Source organism: Cydia strobilella, chromosome 7, assembly GCF_947568885.1.
Source record: "Cydia strobilella chromosome 7, ilCydStro3.1, whole genome shotgun sequence".
In the NCBI taxonomy this organism is placed as follows: domain Eukaryota; kingdom Metazoa; phylum Arthropoda; class Insecta; order Lepidoptera; family Tortricidae; genus Cydia; species Cydia strobilella.
In genome coordinates this window covers 11,602,530-11,622,663 of record NC_086047.1, presented here as the reverse complement: position 1 = coordinate 11,622,663, position 20,134 = coordinate 11,602,530, and the positions used below count along the sequence as shown (strand labels likewise).

General features: G+C 40.0%; 1 protein-coding gene and 1 non-coding gene across 2 annotated transcripts in view; one reads left to right on the top strand and one right to left on the bottom strand.

Annotated features, from left to right (window-relative positions):
• LOC134743182 (uncharacterized) overlaps positions 1-20,134 on the bottom strand; it is an 82,054-nt gene that overhangs the window by 11,142 nt on the left and 50,778 nt on the right. Inside the window, exons 18-38 of the mRNA XM_063676563.1 lie at positions 19,578-19,841; positions 19,288-19,375; positions 18,815-18,934; positions 18,237-18,364; positions 17,683-17,807; positions 17,182-17,326; positions 15,315-15,523; positions 14,641-14,786; positions 12,350-12,459; positions 11,096-11,229; positions 9,824-10,009; positions 9,231-9,379; positions 8,330-8,466; positions 6,880-7,006; positions 6,342-6,490; positions 5,062-5,206; positions 4,246-4,473; positions 3,345-3,610; positions 2,680-2,816; positions 2,317-2,400; positions 426-616 (exon numbers count right to left, since the gene is read on the bottom strand). Of these exons, the coding sequence (XP_063532633.1) occupies positions 426-616; positions 2,317-2,400; positions 2,680-2,816; positions 3,345-3,610; positions 4,246-4,473; positions 5,062-5,206; positions 6,342-6,490; positions 6,880-7,006; positions 8,330-8,466; positions 9,231-9,379; positions 9,824-10,009; positions 11,096-11,229; positions 12,350-12,459; positions 14,641-14,786; positions 15,315-15,523; positions 17,182-17,326; positions 17,683-17,807; positions 18,237-18,364; positions 18,815-18,934; positions 19,288-19,375; positions 19,578-19,841 (3,268 nt within the window). The remainder of the gene's footprint in view (positions 1-425; positions 617-2,316; positions 2,401-2,679; positions 2,817-3,344; positions 3,611-4,245; positions 4,474-5,061; positions 5,207-6,341; positions 6,491-6,879; positions 7,007-8,329; positions 8,467-9,230; positions 9,380-9,823; positions 10,010-11,095; positions 11,230-12,349; positions 12,460-14,640; positions 14,787-15,314; positions 15,524-17,181; positions 17,327-17,682; positions 17,808-18,236; positions 18,365-18,814; positions 18,935-19,287; positions 19,376-19,577; positions 19,842-20,134) is intronic.
• Positions 12,692-12,808, top strand: LOC134743281 (U5 spliceosomal RNA). The gene has a single exon (XR_010128006.1). It is a non-coding gene; the product is annotated as a U5 spliceosomal RNA (small nuclear RNA).

Below are 20,134 nucleotides of genomic sequence, written 5' to 3'. Positions count from 1 at the left end.
GTATAAACCCCATTCTGACCCCCACCCTGTACAAACTTGCCAAATATACTTGCGGCATTGCCGCGCTGGATGGCAAGCGATATTTGTTGGACTAATTTGGAAAATAAAAGAAAAAAACATGTCGACCCCAGATGTACGCAGTGCTGCACCACTACTTCTTAAGACACGTCATGGAAAGGATACTATAACAGTCATCCTGCAACAACCCCGTCATTTAACCCACAACTTTACTCACTCGTTGGTTAGATCAGTGTCACTAATGTTTGCCCACATCGATGTTGCATTTGAACACGACGCCTTCAGGCTGCATCAGTTGGACACGCCGCTGCACAACCTCCTTGATGAGCTTCATCGTGGGGATGTACTGCAGGAGACCTCCGACTCGGCCATTCTGCTTCAACACATGTCTTAACAGTTGTACTCACTCGTTAGCCAGGTCGGTGGCACTTATGTCCTTGCCGACGTCGATGTTGCATTTGAACACGACGCCTTCAGCTTGCATCAGCTGAACGCGCCGCTGCACAACCTCCTTGCTGAGCTTCATCGTGGGGATGCCGTACTGCAGCAGTCCTCCGGCACGGTCATTCCGCTCGAACACCGTCACCGAATAGCCCGCCTGGATCACATATATGTATTACAATCAAGAAGTTAGAAAAAAAACCGGACCGTACCATTACGCAAAAAACGCCAAAAAAATCACGTTTGATGTATGGGAGCCCCACTTAAATATTTATTTTATTCTGTTTTTAGTATTTGTTATAGTGGCAACAGAAATACATCATCTGTGAAAATTTCAACTGTCTAGCTATCACGTTTCATGAGATACAGCCTGGTGACAGACAGAAAGACGGACAGTGGAGTCTTAGTAATAGGGTCCCGTTTTTACCCTTTGGGTACGGAACCATAAAAAATAATGCTGTAATAAAAAACCGGCCAAGTGCAAGTCGGACTCGCGTTCCAAGGGTTCCGTACATTACACAATTTAAACAATGTATTTTTTATGTGAAATGTCTTTAAAAAACCCGTAGGGGTCGGATCAAAAACTAAGTAATTAAGTCCGACTCACGCTTGACTGCACATTTCTAATAGGTTTTCCATTTATTTGTAAAGATCTATTTTGTGTATTTTTTTCAAAATTTTTGACCTAGTAGTTTCGGAGATAAAGGGGGGGGGGGGAATGGTAATTTTTTGCCTATCATCGTGATTGCAATTGAGTCATCGGGTCAGCGCAGGTCTGCGCCGGTCCGTCACCGTCGACGCAAGCTCCTGATGACGCTTCTCGGTACGGAGTGAAACATGTCGAACGTTTTCGACTTAAAACACGTGAGTGACCCGTTATTAATATATTTAAAATGTATTTAAATATAGATAAATGATTTTTTTATTTGCATTAATTATTTTTATGATTTTGACCCATGTTCTTTCACTAATATGCGTTAAAATTGTTAAATAACAAACGAAACCGTCAACGCCATCTATACGACAGTAGGCCAAAACTAGTAGCGCCCTCTGAACGAGAATCAAATTTTCTTGATTTTCGAGGCACGTTTTTTCCTTAGACTGTATCCATCTATTACGGAGTTATATCTATCTTTGCGAATACTGAAGTGAATAAAATCTTTCGTTTTGCTTTAGCTTAGTTCAGTAGAAATAAACTTGACTTGCATCAACATTAAAAATAGACACTCAAGACGTTGTACAAAATAAATTAGACAAAGGCCAAAGGGTAAAGATTTTGAACATGACTACATTTGAACTCTTACATAATGGCAATTGTCAAACATTTTCTTCGAGAGTCTGCCTCTAGTGTATAACCTCAATGTTAAAATGCATAACACCATCCCCATATAAAATCTGTCATTAGCAAAAGAAAACAAAATAATATTATCATTGCCAAATTATACGTGAAAGGTAATCCCATAATCCATGTCAATCAGTGTTTGTCGGAACGGCTAGAACATCATTTAACAGCACAATAAGGCATAATCTAAATACTTCTTACTACGACTGTGACAAGGGCCGCCATTTGCGAACTAAATAGCGCCGTGGCACAATATTTACGCCCCACCCAGCGTGGCACTAAATGTGTGGGGTCATTTTGCAGAGCTAGTTCGTCATCTATGTTTATTATCAATCGCTGTTTATAACTGTGAAATCTTTTCTTCTCGATTACATCGGTGACATTTGATGACTTTTAACGTCTATTGTCAGTCTCCTTGGCAGTAAAATAAATAAATACCGCTGACAATATACAAGATGGCGTAACCAAATAGAATCTTGGCCAAATAAAACAATCGTACAAAAATTGTTAAATACCTTGTTAAGTTGATGCGCACAAGCTAGGCCGGCGGGACCGGATCCGACTACTGCAACTGTTTTGCCATTGCGATGTTCTGGGATCTACAAAAAAAGAAAAACCAAATGAACAACCTAACAAGTACGTACATTTATTTCGATACACGTATGAAACATCATTAACGCTTCTACTCATATTTGTTTATAATTAAAACATCAACGAAATAAGTCTTTTACATATTTTAGGATACTGTAGACTTAAAGGAAAAAGAAGGGAAAAATATAAATCTTCTGCCTAATTTCAAACGTACTTTACAGCCCGCATCGCCTACGTGTGAATAATACCTTTTACGAACAAGTGTGATGAAAATGTGTATTGTTTACCTCTGGGACGATCCAGCCGTTTTCAAAGGCGTTGTCGATGATGGCGCACTCAATGTTCTTGATGGTGACTGGCGGTTCTGATATACCCAGCACACAGGCTCCCTCGCAAGGCGCGGGGCATACGCGACCGGTGAACTCTGTGAATTTCCTTTACATCAAAACGAAATATCCTCGTAAGGCCCAATGAGCAGTAAGAAGTACACTCCATTTCAATCCAATTAGAACCTTTCATAAACACACACTGTATGTCATTGCATGGTGGGCCTTACGCCTGTAAAAGTAAAACTCGGCTACCTGTGTTTAGTGACAAATCTCCCTAAAAATGGACAGTCGTGTCATAATAAGTAATAACTTAGACCTATTCGTGTAAGTAGTAGAATCTGAACGGTCTTTAATGCAGTGACAAAAAGCTGTAGCCATGAGATTTACGGCCTGTGCACACCGGGTGCGTGTGCGTAAACGATCACGGACGGCGCGTAGTAATATACAGATCTTTATGAGAGACGGCACACCGCTCACGGGTATGTCTACACACACGCAACCGGTGTGCTCCGGCCTTTAACGAAGTGCCGCTCGGTTCTCGTATTGTCCAGCAGGCAACTAATGAGCTAAAGGCAGACTCGGCTCATACCGGTTAGGGTTACCGGTGTAAACAGTTAAGTTACCAGGGAAGTTATTGGTCTGCATGAGCTGTTTGAGCGCCTGTTTCCAGTCTCCATGGAAGACGAGCTCGTTCCACTTGGGGACGATGTTCCCCAGCGGGCAGCCGTGGCCGGACTGGCAGAAGGGCACGCCGCACTCCATGCAGCGCGCGGCCTGCACGCGCAGCCCGCGCCGCACGTGGCTGGAGTTGTAGATCTCCTCCCAGTCGCGGAGGCGCTTCTCCGCGGGCCGGTAGATGGAGGTCTCGCGCGGGTATTTTATGAAGCCCCTGTACAAGAAAGGCACTTAAAAAAAACAATAAACGGTATTTGATTGATATATATAGTTGGTCATGCAAATTTTGTCAGTGAATAAGAACAAAAAAACTATACTCATCCTTTTCTTTTGGGTGTTAGTACTAGTGTAAACAAAGATAGTATGATTCTCTCTGTCTATGTTTGAAATAAGACAGTCCTTTGACAAACTATAGGTATATACCTATATTAAACGTTTGAGAAAAGCACTATACATACATCGGCGTGAAAACGGGTTGTCGGCCTCATAACTATCCGGCCTCACTACTTTCGGCCGGCAACCCCTTCCTTCCCGGCCTCTGTAGTAATGTACTGTTATCATTAGTCCAACTGTCTCCATCGAATGCATGAGTAAACACACAACGTTCTTATTATTCGACCGGTCACAATGCTGTCACGTAATGTAATTAGTGGTGGATGTGTAGCGTAGGCCGTGTAGGTATAAATCAGATTTATGATATGTGAGATTTTTTATTACTTTGCATAAAGTCAATGTGTGATACATCTGTGGATTAAGGCGATTTCCTACTCGCGTTATTATAGAAAGTTCCCTTTCACTTGCCAGTTGTTCAGAATTGCTTACTTTCCAAACTCGTAACACATGCCTTACCTGGTCTTATCGAGAATCTTCTCCAAATTCTTCTTGTCCAGTTCCACATCCCGCACCGCCTCCTCAATATCCGCGATGCCGTTTTCCTCCTTTCCGTTGGCCTCAACCTTGGGCGCCTGCTGTATGGCCATCTGTTTGAGCGCGCGCTGGTATTCGTATGGGAACACCTTTACGAACTCCTTGGCTGGCGCTGGCCAGGTCTCTAATAGCTGTTTAGCTATTAAAGATCTGCAAAGGAGGAAAGTTTGAAGATTATAAGACTGATGAAGTCGATGAAAGACATTTTAAATATTTTGTTACATGTATTATTGGCGTAAGCATTCGTTTTTAGGTAACTTTATGTACCTTCCATGCTTAGAAAAGTTAGTGACCGACTAGCTACAACGGTACAATTTGTAGGAAGTTTTCAAAACATTGGGAACATTCTAAAAATATTTGGAAGTTACATATACGAAAGCCCTCAAACAAAATTTAAAAAATATTTTGAGATTCATTATTTGTATTTGTATTTATTTTGTATTTGTATTTGGCTGCTTAGCGTAGATTTATTGTTTTAACAAATGAGGGAGAGATAAAATACACCAAAATGATTAACAATAAATGATTTTTGATTTTGAATTCGTTTTTGTTATTTAATTTTATAACAAAAAAAAACTAAACCCGTGGAGCGCCCCAGTATCACAGTAGTATGGAACTCCTATACTAACTACCATCACTCGACGGGTTAAGAAGATTCCCAATTTTAGCAATTTCTCATCTGTAGGGCAAAGATTATTGGATCGAATCGAACAGACGGGTTCATTTAGATCTACTCACCCCGTATACTCAACGAATTCTTGCAGCAGGGTCTCGACGACTTGCAAGTCATCTTCCAACTCCAGCGGGAGCATTTCCACCATTTCGGGATTGCACTTGCCGCGTTTGAACGAGCCATCGATGTCGTGCACGTACGCGATACCACCTGCGACAAATTAGGATGTTGAAGAGTGGATTTCATAGCGGTTTAACTGCTATAGATCTACCATTTAACGGGGGGACTTGGTAAGAAATTACTATGGTCAGTTACGGACTGGTTCACAGCTAGGCTGCATGAAGCTGATTTGTATTATGTTAAGACCTAAATTAAATAATTATTCTTTCACGATTTTTACTCATTATTATTCACAACGCCGGGATTTAATCGCGTAAAATAAGTTGTAAAATTTACCATCGACATTTCGAGGACGGCGTTGTCCCCGTGGTCTCGGAAAAGACTGAAGACATCTTTTACTATGGGCCAACCACAAAATCACGTAAAAAAATGTACCTTCCCATAGAAAATGGACCAGTCAAAATGCCAAATTTTTTTCGCGATTTCGGGGTTGGTACCATAGTAACATTTGCTCAGTATAATCCCAAAACCTCCCTGGCAACGGGAATGCACTTTTTTTTAGCCATCCTGTATATGCCTCGGCAGGAAAAACAATTCGTGGATTCGTCTTCGCATCGTCCGACAATATCGACTACTCATCCACGAATAGCAATTTCCCAGCCTCTGCAATAATGTACTATTCTTTACTTCAGTATTTAACGTAATTACTGTCTGTAATGGTGGCTAAAATTGAAAACTAGCCTCAAACTAAACTATAAGCCGAGCACTGACTTGTGAGGGCCGATTCCTGCCTTATTATGAGTGGACCAGTTTTGGATGTCTTTACTTGTATCATAGAGTAACTTATACTAGAGCGGTACTGTCATAGTAAATTTTGTAACCCCAGTAAATTCACTGCCATCTGTCGACACACTTTAAAACTAAAAATGAAGATTTATAAAAATACGATAGAATGTATTTAAATATAGATAAATAAATTTTTTTATTTGCATTTATTAATTTTTTTATTTTGACCCGTTATTTCACTGATATGCCTTAAAATTGTTAAATAACAAACGAAACCGTCAACGCCATCTATACGACTGTAGGCCAAAACTAGTAGCGCCCTCTGAACGAGAATCAAATTTTCTTGATTTTCGAGGCACGTTTATTCCTTAGACTGTATCTATCTATTACGGAGTTATATCTATCTTTGCTTGTATAGATGTATTTAGTTAGTACCCACCGCTCATGCCGGCCGCGAAGTTGCGTCCGGTGAGGCCGAGGATGAGCACGGTGCCGCCCGTCATGTACTCGCAGCCGTGGTCGCCGACGCCCTCCACTACGGCCGTGCAGCCGGAGTTGCGCACGCAGAACCGCTCTGATGCGATGCCCCTGTACAAATCAAACTCACGATGTACTTACTTCAAACTACGAAATACACAAAGGGGGAATACACAAGGCGTAAATGTGTATCGCAATTTAGGTGTATGCCGTATGCGTCTGAGACAATCAAAATTACGAACAGATTTAACGAGAGTACAGTTTAAAAATTAAAAAAAAACAACAATTAAAAACTCGCTCTAATATTATAGGACCACACATCTTCCGATCATCCGATGCATTCCAAGGCGACGCAATATTGAATCAATCATCAACCGCGCGTACGTCGGATTAAAAGAGCCTACGCGCATCATCTTGAAATACTGCTTATAATTTATTCTCTGTTGTATTCACCGACACCAAAGTAAATAATCACTACTAGGTATTATAAAAATACGTACCTAAAGTACGCCCTTCCAGAGGTAGCTCCGTACAGACAGACGTTGCCGACAATAACGTTGAGATGAGACTCGAACGGTGAAACCTTTGGTGGGTAAATAATCACTTTACCACCAGATAATCCCTTACCTGTAATCAGAAATAAACCAATGAATATCTAACCCAATAATATTGACTGTAATATGCCTAATTGATCACTAAGGATTTTCTTTAAGAAGAGAGCTATGTACGATATGTTATATTTATTTATTTATTTGGAGATCCAACAGCTGTGACATGTAGTAGATACAGGAAGCTAATTATAGGAACTCACAGGTAGTGACATAATACTTAACTAATAGGTACTAAATAAGGTTACGCACTATCGCAACTACATATGTGAACCAAAGGAATACAAAATGATACCTACCTTTTTTTTAACCGAAGCTGAAGTTGTTTCTAACTAGTGCACTTAGCTAACTTAGCGGTTTCACTCACGTATATTTAGTCACTCGCGCGACATGTTACGATTTACTAGTGCACTAATTAATAATCACTTACACTTCACATTAAAGTACGTAATGAGGATAATTTGGCATGGCAGAAACAAAGATACTAGCTAATTGTAAGATACTAACATAATGAGGACCAGGATAAAAATATGAAATAGTTTGACAAAACACTGTTTACTACATAATTTAGCATTGTTAGTGCTGATATTTTATAGTCTTAACATGTAACTCGACGTAAATTAGCGATAAGAGATTAACAGCCAAATCCACAAAAATCATCAACAAATAGTAGTAAATTCCAATGATGATTTTTGTGTATTTTGCCGTGTGGGATACGTATACAGATGTAGTGCATAATCCTTTGCCACCGTATTTTCTCGGAAACGTTCGTATTTGTTATGCTACTTCAGGCGGTTCCCTGAGCCAGAAGGCGAAAAATCTCATTATATGATCATGTTTTCCTAAGAGGCGTTGATATTTGTAGACGTGGAAAAAATATATGTAGTTCTTGACTATATTATCTTTAACAACATAGCTTCCGATACACGAATTATGAAACTTCGCTCGATACAATTAATTCCCAAAGTAACCTCTAACTCTGACTTTTAATCTTACTTTACTCGGTTATTTATTATGTGATACTATAAACAAAAAAAGAAGAAAAAACAATCTTAACATAAATAGTAATTTCATAGCTTTAGAATTTCGATATTGTAAGGTAACGTTTTTAAAATAAATAAAAACCTACAAAATTCGATCGAAATTGACACTTGGCGTGTATGTTCTTTCCCGTTTTTTCTTACGAAATGTGACAAAGACAGCGGCAGACCGATGGAACGGCCTTCAGTCAACCTCAGTACTTTTTGTACTGAGACTAACTGAAATAGCATGACACGTTCGTACGTTTCCGTGAAAATACGATGGTAAAGGATTACGTACCATATGTAGGTACATTACATACCAACATAGTCGTTGGCGTCGCCCTCCAAGGTGACCGTGATGCCTTTGGACAGGAAGGCGCAGAAGCTCTGTCCGGCCGAGCCCGCCAGCGAGATGTTGACGCTCGTGTCGGCGGGGAGCCCGTGCTCGCTGTATTTCCTGTCAATCAGAATAACAATTTAAATGGATTTTTACTGCAGAAAAAGGAGTACTTAAATGTGTAAAGTACCTATAAACATTATGCGCTAAATTTGTTGCCAACCCAGAGTTAGTTTTTTTTTTTATAATTATGTTCAACACAGCTCTTTTTATAAAAAAAAGTAATATTTCAACCTTCAATGATTGAAATAATGAGTTTTATGAAATAAAACTATGAAAACGGATTATATCGCGTATATTGAATTTATAATACATCCCGACGTTTCGAACTCTTTACAGCGTTCGTGGTCAATGGGTGACTGAGGAAAAATTACAAAATGCAAAAATACCCACATACTAAAATAATGAACAATCATAGACTACAAACTTTAAGGCTGGTTGTACATGCAAAATCGGTTCATAAGGCTAGTTATACACTATAATTATTTTTCAAGTAAAGATATATATATATACGCGATAAAAAAAAAATAAACTATGCCGGCTCCAACCCTACACCACGGACCCGAGAAGATTTACGCGATATAATCCGTTTTCATAGTTTTATTTCATGAGTAACTATCGCGGTAACCGAAGACAATATAATGAGTTTTAGTTTAGTTTTAGATATTTTTAGCCAGGAAATTTCAACTAAGTACAACAGCACACCCAACCACTAACTTATCAGATCACCTGAAGGCTGATATATGGCCCCTTGCATACAACAATTTCTTAAATACTGAAATGAAACTTATTTTATTATACCATAGCATAGTATGGAAACTTACATGGCAATATGGTAGGAGAGAGTGGAAGTGAAGGTGCGGTCCTCGTTGGTGATCTTCATGGCGATGTCCACGTGTGTCTTACTGCCGTCGAGAATGCCGGCGCACTGCTCGATCAGTTGATTATCCAATCGTTTTTCTAGTTGGAAATCCTGCGAAAGAAGTCTCATTTATGTAATCACTTCCGGTCTGCTGTAGGAACTAGCATTAAGAGCCTTAATTATAAGAACCCTATACTTTTTTACGAGAAGAGTTAAAAAGAACTGTTTTTTTTTAAATCAAGTTCGACTTATAAAAATCTTTGGAGTGCGACTTATAACAACACGAATAATTATGTAAATAATAATAAATACATATAATTGTTGCTTCTACGTTAAGTTTAAAATGATCTAAAGCATCTTGTTTGGAAAAGATGTGCCTCAAAAGACGTCCGTAGCGATTAACCTTCAGTTTGATGTGAGCGAAAGTGATGACAGCGCTTATAATGAAGCTCAATGGTTTGTGATACTATTCATTATTGTTTTAAAGCGACCTAGTTCGTATTTGTTAGGAAATAAAGCCTGCGGGGTACACTGCTAGGTAAAATATGAACTAACCTGTGACTTGGATCCTCCAATAATATTGACGCCGGGACGCATGTGCAAGGCGTTCTTCAGAATAAGGCTCAGATTGAGAAGGCGGGCCTTCGGGTTTTCGTTGTTCTCGCGCACTTTGAGCAGGTCCGTGCGCCCGATCAGGTCCTGGAACCGACGCACGCCCACGTCGGCCATGTGCTGACGGACCTGTTTCAAACACCAATTACAAACTTCACAATCACAATATTATGCTTAAAATAAAAATAAGTAAGCAGTATTTTTCCACTTTTAAATTTATTCCAAGCTTAATAGCATCGTTCGCAGACGTTTCTGCTTGTTAAAAATTAATTGGCAATATTATGTTTTAGAATGCTTCTAAAGGTCTTGTTAGGACGTGGTCAAACAGAGAATCGGTAAGTATTTTACTGTATCAAGATACATATAATAAAATAAATAAAAGTTCTTTATTTAGATAACCAAGATCCACATATTGTTAGTTACATATTTTATGTTTTACTTATAACTAAGGTTAGTAGGTTTATAATAAAATAAATATTAAAATTAAATTGAAAATTAAATTAGATTACACTATTGTCCATTCATGGATCACCCATGGATTCATGGATCATAATAGCGAATATTACGCGAAACTCTGCGTAGGGGGCGCCACTACCACAATCTGAGGGTCTAACGCGAAACAAGAAAATTGAACTTTCGTTATCTAACATCTCTGTCACTCTTACATATTCGAGCGATAGAAGAGGCAGGTAACGAAATTTCGGATTCGCGTTTCCCGGCAGATGACAATAAACAAACCGCCTTGATGCATCAATGTCATATTTTATTATCACTGAAAACTTGTCAAAAAACTGTTAAAGGCACAGTATGTATAAGTTTCTCTATGGTTTACTAAACGGGCCAGTAGGAAAGCGGACCCTGGCAAAGGCCGGGATAACGCTAGGTAGAAGAAGAAGATGGTTTACTAAACGGGCTACTGCTGCACTCTGGTGGCAGAACATTGCAGTAATACTCCTTATTGTTAAAGTCACAGTCCTTATTTTTGGATTCCGACACCTAGTCAAATTTTAACGGAAGAGAAAAAAAGGAAGAATTATTTAAAAAAAGAAAGCCTGCTTATTAGTGGAGGTAGGTTTCCAAACGTTGACTGGAAGGCACTAGCCAGTTCCTTTTTAGCCTTTAGCTCGCGCGCTTTGCTCGGCCAAAAGAGTAATGAACCGAACCTTGCATGTCGTGGTTTGAAGATACCCAGTTCGATGGTATAATATGAATTACCTCTTCGGCCAGCATGAAGAGATAGTTGATGACGTGTTCGGGCTTGCCGGCGAACTTCTTCCTTAGCACCGGGTCCTGTGTAGCGATGCCCACGGGGCACGTGTTGAGGTGGCATTTACGCATCATAGTGCAACCTGGAGGAAAAATACTCGTTCACTCACTACCAGCCTGCATGAATAACACTCGTTTACTCGCTACAAATATCTTTGACTAAGAAAGCAAATGATGGCAGAGAGCCCTGACACAATTGAGAATGTTCAGATGTTTGTTTAATGCAATGAGGATATAATAAGATAGAGCGGTACTGTCATAGTAAATTTTGTAAACACTTTAAATTCACTGCCATCTATCGACATACTTTAAAACTCAAAATGAAGATTTATAAAAATACGTTAAAATGTATTTAAATATGGATAAATGTTTTTTTATTTGCATTAATTTTTTTTATATGATTTTGACCCATGTTCTCGCGCACGAAGGTTTCCGTACCATTACGCAAAAAACGGCAAAAAAATCACGTTTGTTGTATGGGAGCCTCACTTAAATATTTATTTTATTCTGTTTTTAGTATTTGTTGTTATAGCGGCAACAGAAATACATCATCATCTGTGAATTTCAACTGTCTAGCTATCACGGTTCGCGAGATACAGCCTGGTAAAAGACGGAGAGTCAGACAGACATGACAGCGGAGTCTTAGTAATAGGGTCCCGTTTTTACCGTTTGGGTACGGAACCCTAAAAACGAAGCATGCGTCAAAATGTTCTATGAAGCGTGTGTAGTGTTTTCATCAGGTTTTTCGCCCGCAGTCGTGCAGCCCTCGTCAACTCGTCATGCTAAATTTTGTTTCTTTTTGCGTCATCGAACAAAAACATACCCCTACAATGCCTACTTTATTTAACAATACCAAAGAGAATAGATGGTATAGAGGCGGATTGTCAAAGTAATTTTTGTAGCCACAGTAAACTACTGCCATCTTTCGACACATGATTAAAACTTTTAGCGCCATCGCTCAAAAAGATGACACCATACCTTTGGCCTAATTGGCCTATACTCGAGCAGATGGCGATACTTTTTGATATTTAACAAATTTAACACATATCAGTGAAAGAATAAGGATCAAAGTCAAATGGCGTTCTAAAAGTTTTAATCATCTGTCGAAAGATGGCAGTAAATTTACTGTGACTACAAAATTGACTTTGTCAATATGCCACTATAATTATCTTTGACAATACTTAAAAATATAACAATAGTAACCAAGTGCAATAAGCGGGGCTGTACTGAAGCCGAACTCGTCAGCGCCGAGCAAAGCGGCCACCATCACGTCGAACCCGGTCCGAATCTGCCCGTCCGCCTGCACCACCACACTGTAAATAATTACAATATCATATTTTATTAATTTATTATCATCAGTATAATAAAATTTATGAAAGAAATAAAATGAACCAATGGTATGCCATTACTTTTGGTAGCAAAGAAATATTTGTTTAGTTCTCCAATAATCCGAGAGATGTCGCTGTTACGTCAGTGAGAATTTTTACATCGCGGTGTTAAGATTTTTCTTAGAATCATGTGGTGGCCCGACCAACGGTTTTGATGGTACTCTGGTTTCCCTTCAGAACGAATAAATCTTTCGCCTTTTACTAAAGATTTCCGTGGAGGGGAACACTCAAATGAGTCTTTCTATATTTTTTGATGCCCTGCGCAAGCGGGGCTTATAAATTGCAAAAATGACTACAGTTTGTCAAAGGACTAGCGATGGGGCGAGTCCACTTTTTTCCAATTCGAATGATTCGAATTGAAACTCGAGTTGATTCGACTCGACGAAAATGTTTGGTTGGCGGCCGTAGGATCGAAGGATCGTGATTCGCGTCTTTAGACTCTTTAGCGACACGGCAACCGGGTCCAACGTGCACGGATAAGGCCCGCAAACTCGAGTTGTAACGGCGAGTCAAGTGGTACACAGAGATATCAGATTAAGTAAAAGGGACATCGCCAGACCTAACAAGGTCAAGGACATAGTCTAAGAAACGATAACTAATTTTTACGTACCTTCACCTCTTAATTGATTCAATCTAAGACGTATGTTATGTGTAGTAAGTATGTTAGATAATGTGTGGACTGAGAAATTGTAGCTCCATGTGGTTAATATATAGATAAAGATCCTTATATGTGTCTCAAAAAGTATACATGTATAATATGTGTGCAATTGTGATCCGCAGAGAAAAGTTTACAGGTCATTTTTGTTCATTTTTCATTATTTTTCTCCGTAATAAGAAACTAATCAAAATAGAAACGATAAAAAGGAAATTCCCCATTTTGGGCCGTATTTTATTTCGTTTTTAAAATGTTTCTTGTTATTGATGCATTTCTTATTACTAGAAAATATTTTTTTGTTTATGCCATAGTAAAGAAAGTGTCCAAACAAACAAAATCTTTTCACCAATGTAAACCATTGCAGTGATATTTAAATGTTTTTTTTCGATGTAATCATTTATTTGCTTAAAAACGTATAATAATGCATAACGGATGAGATGAGACTGATGAGAGAATCGCCTTACTCGGACTCTCCGACTATAGTCAAGTATTTTCAAAATTCGTGTACCTATCCTATCGCCATCACTATCACTCCCATTAGTAGGAGCGAGAGCGACGGGGCGACGGCGACAGATAGTACGCTACTAATTCACTAAAAATTTCTCTCGTCTGTGAGCATAGCCAGTGTTGTTTGACACCTCTTTTCATAATATGTATATGATCAGAGGAGTCACTTAACGCTGGCCAGTTGTAAGTGTAAGGCAAGTAGGTAAGTTTTCATTTGTGAATTGGTTCGATCCGATTCGCATCTAGCCCGGCTCGGCGAGTTGGCGTTGGCGATTCGAACGGCATCGCCGACTCACCGGATCGGTTAACAAATGTTCGTTGTTCGCGCGTGGAAATCGCTACGTCGAGTTGATTCGAATTGCACGGAGACTTGATTCGAGTTGACTCGCCTGTAATGTGATTCGAATCATTCGAATCAGACAACTCGACTCGCCCATCGCTACAAAGGACTGTCTCATTTCAAACTTAGTCAGAGAACTTAGTCTTACAGTATTAGCACCCAAAAGAAAAGGAAGAGTAGTTTTTTTTGTTCTTATTTATTGACAATTTGAATTGACCAACTATATAAGGGATTGGAGATATATTATGAACATCTGAAATGTGCGAGAAATACTTAGATTTTTAATTTTATACACTTCATAATACATTTACTAACCTGTCAAATCTGTGTAATTTTTTTTGTTCATTTTAGGGTGGTATTCCATCTGTCCAATATATTGCTCTAATGTGTATTGCGTCTCACATTTTGCTTAATGAGAGAGTGAGACGCAATGACATTGGACAGGTGTAATATCACCCCTAGACTTTTCTGTTTTGTACTTTAGACTAAAGTTTTACTAGGTGGCGCTAGCATTCACTAATTCTATAAGGAAAATTTATTCCAAAAGTCTATGAAGAAAGCTCAGGAAGTTTCTCAAAAATCGAAGATACGCCAAACAATTTACCGCGAACGTAGGTCGTTTAGCACCAGCACCTGGTGAGTTTCAGCGACACCCAGTTCCCAAGGTAGACCAGCGCTCTTGATTCCAGTCCAGGAGCTAGCTCCAGTGCCACCGTCGTGGCCGGAAATCACGATGTGTTCCGCTTTGCCCTACATACAAATAACCACTTTTTTAATACACGGTAATGGCAGACAAGCGCACGGTGCGCATGATGCTATCGGGTTACCATAAATGCAGTTGTTCGTGTAAAAAGTCAAGAGTTTGTTCATGTTTCTCGGCTCAAGTAATGGAAGGGGCTCAACACAGTCAATGTGTCAGCTTGGTGACATCGCGCTTACGGTTGGGCAACAGCGTTCTTGGGGCAAAAGCGCCTAGGAAGCAACCAAGCGGGTTGCCCCAAGATGACGGCGAAGTGCAAGCGTGGTTGCGGGCCAATGTAAGCGCGGTTACCGCGAGAGGCCGACGCCCTCCTTGTGCCGAGGCAACGCGGTGCTGATTCGATACTGATGAGTGATCGTGTTTCTTACAAAAAATACTAGACGGCTCGAGTTGAGGCGGTGCGGATCCGCCGCTGAGCTGTTATGGATTCTAATCTTAATAGAGTATTTTGCTTGTATGCAATGACTATTAATTTGCGAAAATCTTTGTCATATTTACGTTTGTCATTGGAAGCTCACCTTGGCGACTCCAGAAGCGACCACGCCCACGCCGACCTCCGACACGAGCTTGACGGAGATCCTGGCTCTAGGGTTGGCGCACTTCAGGTCGTAGACGAGCTCGGCCAGGTCCTCGATGGAGTAGATGTCGTGGTGCGGCGGCGGAGAGATCAGACCCACACCCGCTATGGAGCAACGGGTCTTGGCGATGTCCTCGGTCACTTTGTAACCTAAAAAAACAGTACAATTATGTAAACGTACAACACACGACAACAACAATACAATTACAAATACAATTACAATACAACAATGCAATGTATTAGTACAATTATGTAACAGTACAATTCTGTTATAACTTTGCCTGTAAATCTTATTGGCCTGTATCTGTTTTTTTCCCCAATAAAGAAAAGAAAAGAAAATAAAATAGATAAATTGACTAGCTTTGTAAAGCTTAGTTTTGAGACCATTGCTCAAAGGAATCTGGAAAAATATTTCACTTTCTGAATATATAAAATGATGTGGAACGGTAAGTAAAAATTTAATAAAACACTAAAATGACGTTCAGGGAGTCAACTTAGTAACACATTGGATGTAGGCGATGTAGCATTTAGGTTTAGAGCGTCACAAAAAGACAATACCATTAGCGCCATTAAGTGTAGTAGTCTTAAAACTGACGGAACCTTCAAAATCCTCTTTATTATTTGATTATTATATTTCTTGCTCTAAACCGAGACGGATGGAGATCGAGGGGGGAGGCATTTGCCAATCAGGGGGACACCATATAGGCAATTAATATTAATATAGGTAACATCTCTGCTAAGAAACACGTCCGAAGTTATAAGTAGCAGGAAGATGACAGTTTTCACACGCCTTGCTTATACAAATAGCGCTAACAGTTACAACGTCTATAATGTTGGGCACGCGACGTAACATGAAGAGTGCCGGTCACCTACGAGTAAAAGTCCTCTTGTCACTGCTGATGGTGCTGATAAGTAATAGTACATTACTACAGAGGCCGGGAAGGAAGGGGTTGCCGGCCGAATAGAATATGAGGGATAGTTATGACGCCGACAACCCGTTTTCACGCCGATGTATGTAGTGCTTTTCTCAAACGTTTAATATAGGTATATAGTTTGTCAAAGGACTATCTTATTTCAAACAAAGACAGAGAGAATCATACTATCTTTGTCTTACACTAGTACTATTTATTTATTTATTGTTGGGGTGTTGTGGGCCTGTGAGTGTCACGTCGACCAAGCAGTGATCTATTGTGACGGCCCTTTAAAGTTCGTTACTAATGCCCGTTGAGTCCAGAAAATTCCAGATTCTTTGGGCCGTAATGTTCTGTACCTCATAGGGTTGCAGTATGTGCCGCCCTAAGTGGATACTTCTTTTTGACATTAGTGGTCCACAGGACACTAGTACTAACACCCAAAAGAAAAGGATGAGTATAGTTTTTTTTGTTCTTATTTACTAACAAGATTTGCTTGACCAACTATATATATATATCAATCAAATATCGTTTTTTTTTAAACTAGGAGTATTCCAGCTTCCAGCGTAGCAGAACCGTCTCGTGTGATGCGGAAGGGTCCTGGATTTTCCCCAGGCTACCATCCCCCCAAACAGTCCTACCGCTCGAATGGCCATAGTGCCATAGAGCCCGTCAGGTTCAAAAAAAAATGGCTGAATGCCATGATGCTGTGCCACAATTATGTGTGAAATAGAAATTTAAAAAAAGCCACTTCCCGGCCTAGGCCTGCAACTTTGTATGAAATTTCATTACAGACCTCTCGTCTAGCCGCGCCTGAAACGTGATACTTCCCAGCCTAATATAAAGAACGTAATATCAATATTACATAGCATGTTTGAGAAAATGATAATTGCATACCCGGCAACTCGCCGCCCTCGCCGGGCTTGGCGCCCTGCGCCATCTTGATCTGCAGGTCGTCGGCGTGCGCCAGGTACGACGCCGTCACGCCGAAGCGGCCCGACGCCACCTGCTTGATGGCCGATCGCTTGTTGAACTCGGGGTCCTAAAAACACAATGGTATTCAAATTGCATAGTACTTTAGTGATCCTGTGATTAGGCCCGAGACATTTTTTTCGTTCGCAGACTTCTGTAACGAACTTCTAATGTTTAACCTTATTTAAGGGTCCCTGGCAAAACAAATAATTGAAATATCAAAGATGTTTTACAACGGTTAGCTGTACTTTGGAAGGTGAATATGTAAACTTGTATCGAAATAGAAATGATGTTTATCCCGTAGTGATCAATGGTTTATCAGCCGAATTGTAAGACGTGGGCCCTTTTTTGCGATGTCGAATTTAGTCCCGTAACAAACGTTCTTCAGTATGACCTATAATTGAATAAACAGCCTGTGTGTTTCACCTGGTTGAGGTATCGGTCGGCGTTCTCGCCGCCCTCGCCGGTGTTGGACTTGCCGCCGATGCGGTTCATGGCGATGGCGAGTGTCGTGTGCGCCTCCAGCGATATGGAACCGAATGACATCGCACCTGGAAACACGCACTAGTTATTAGTTACGAGTATGTGTTAAACAGTAAAAATACCATGAAACGTCTATTTAAAGCTTTCATTTTCCTCAAACAATTTCTGAATTCGCCGCTCATTTGGATTAAAACTCAATTGTCAACTCGCCTCGAACTATAATGTGTTCTTTTTATAGATAAATTATACGTATTAGGATGAAGTAACGTTGGTCAATGAAAATGAACCTTCAGGTTTGTATTTGTTGGTTTTGTTTGGCCAAATATTCGTTTTTTACTCTTTCTATTAGTACAAATGTATAGGAAAACCAATGAGAAACAAAAGCATAAATGCGCAAATATTGTCATTTTACCTGCCAGATTTAATTAAGTATTTTTTTATGAGCTTAGTTGATTAAGCTATTTGCAAGTAGATGTTCTCTAGACGTGGAAGTTTACCTGTTGCGAATCGCTTGACGATCTCTGAGGCTGGCTCAACCTCGCTCAGCGGGATGGGCTCATCCAGCTTCACTAATTCCAGCTGCCCACGTAGTGTACATGCGCGAACCGATTCTAGTGAGCTCTCCCTGAAACAATATAGCACATTCATAACACATGTCTTCGTCAGTATGATCACGTAAACAGTTTCTGGTTCCGATGGAAAAGGGAGATATAATATATTATGACTAGACGTTGCGAGACGGTGGCTTATAGGTATATGTGTAAATGGTTACAAACAGGATGCCGAAGACCATAGAAAGTGGAAGAAGAAAGTTCAAAAAACAGATGGTTGGCTCCGAAGCAGTAAATGAGAGAAACAAATGAACCGATTTTGCATTATTTTTAGTATGTGGGTATTTTTGCACTTTGTAGTTTTTCCTCAGTCACCCGTTGACCACGAACGCTGTAAAGGGTTCGAAACGTCGGGATGTATTATAAATTGAATATACGCGATATAATCAGTTTTGATAGTTTTATTTCTTGACATTTTCAGTTCGCGCTAGTACATACGGGGCTCCTCTTAGTTTCCAGCTAACCTGAACTTGTCGTAGGCGGAGGAGGTGTTGTTGGCGACGGCCTCCTGCAGGTTGGCGACGGACATGGGGTCGTTGATGTGCTTCTCGCCGCCCGCGCGCCAGTGGTAGTGCCCGGGGTTCCTGAAAACACGATCGTGCCATTCTGAAATAGGCAGGAACTTGGTCGAAACAAAAAAAAACTATGAAGGTCAACAGCCTATAACAAATATGTTATACGAAAATGAGCTAAAATAGGCCTAAAGTTTCATACATTACTAAGAAAACTATTACAAAGAATTGTAGATATAATAAATGAATAAAACTGTACAAATACGCGATACAATTTAAAACTAAAAGCTTAGATAGAGGGTGCGAGAACTCGCATGCAAGCAAAATATTGTCAAATACTGAGCCTCAACCAACATCCAACTCAAGCGAGTTCTCGCGCCCTCGAAATAGTCTCACACGTATGTATAAAAAAAAAGTAAACTTACCTCAAAACGAGGGCATCTTTGCAAGTACCATAAGCCAATTCATGTCTCTCGAATATTTCCTTCGACAAAATTTCGAAGTTTACGCCACCTGTAAACGATTGTAAAATTAATTAATCGATTTAGCTTGTAATTTTATTTTTAGTAGAAATTTAAAAGTGCTTGTTGCTAGGCCTATTTGAATAAAGAATATTTTGACTTTGACTTTGAATCAGAATGTGATCTGTTTATTTACTAGCTAGGCCGGTTTCCATGGCAGACCAGTAGGGCTTGTAGACTTAAAGAACACTTACCAATTCTAGATTGGGTGCCTCTGAAGCACTTATCAATGACATCTTCATTCAATCCGACCGCTTCGAAGATCTGCGCACCCTTGTACGACTGCAGCGTGCTGATGCCCATCTTAGCCATAACCTTGGCTAGGCCTGTTTCGATGGCGGACTGGTAGGACTTGTAGATGCTGTCGTCGGTGATGGAAGGGTCGATGATGTGGTCGTTGCGAAGTGCGAAGGCTAGTTCGAACGCCAGGTACGGGCAGATCGCGTCGGCGCCGTACCCTGAACACAAGTTTGCAGATATTTAGATAACGTGAGAACTAGCTAATTTAGTGGGTGCTTAATAATAGTACGCAGTAATTGACCTCATGATCTACGGTGCTGTTTAGCTTTAAAAAAAGGTGATTCGGTTTAGTGTAGTAGCAAAAGGTACAAATAGTTGTAACTTGTAACGCTCTAAGAACACATTAAATTACTTTCTTAAGAAAATGATATTTATTTCGTTTTTGTTTGTAACTTGTAACGCCATCTATAGGTAGTGTATAAAACAGTGGAAGTAGAACCGACAATACAAC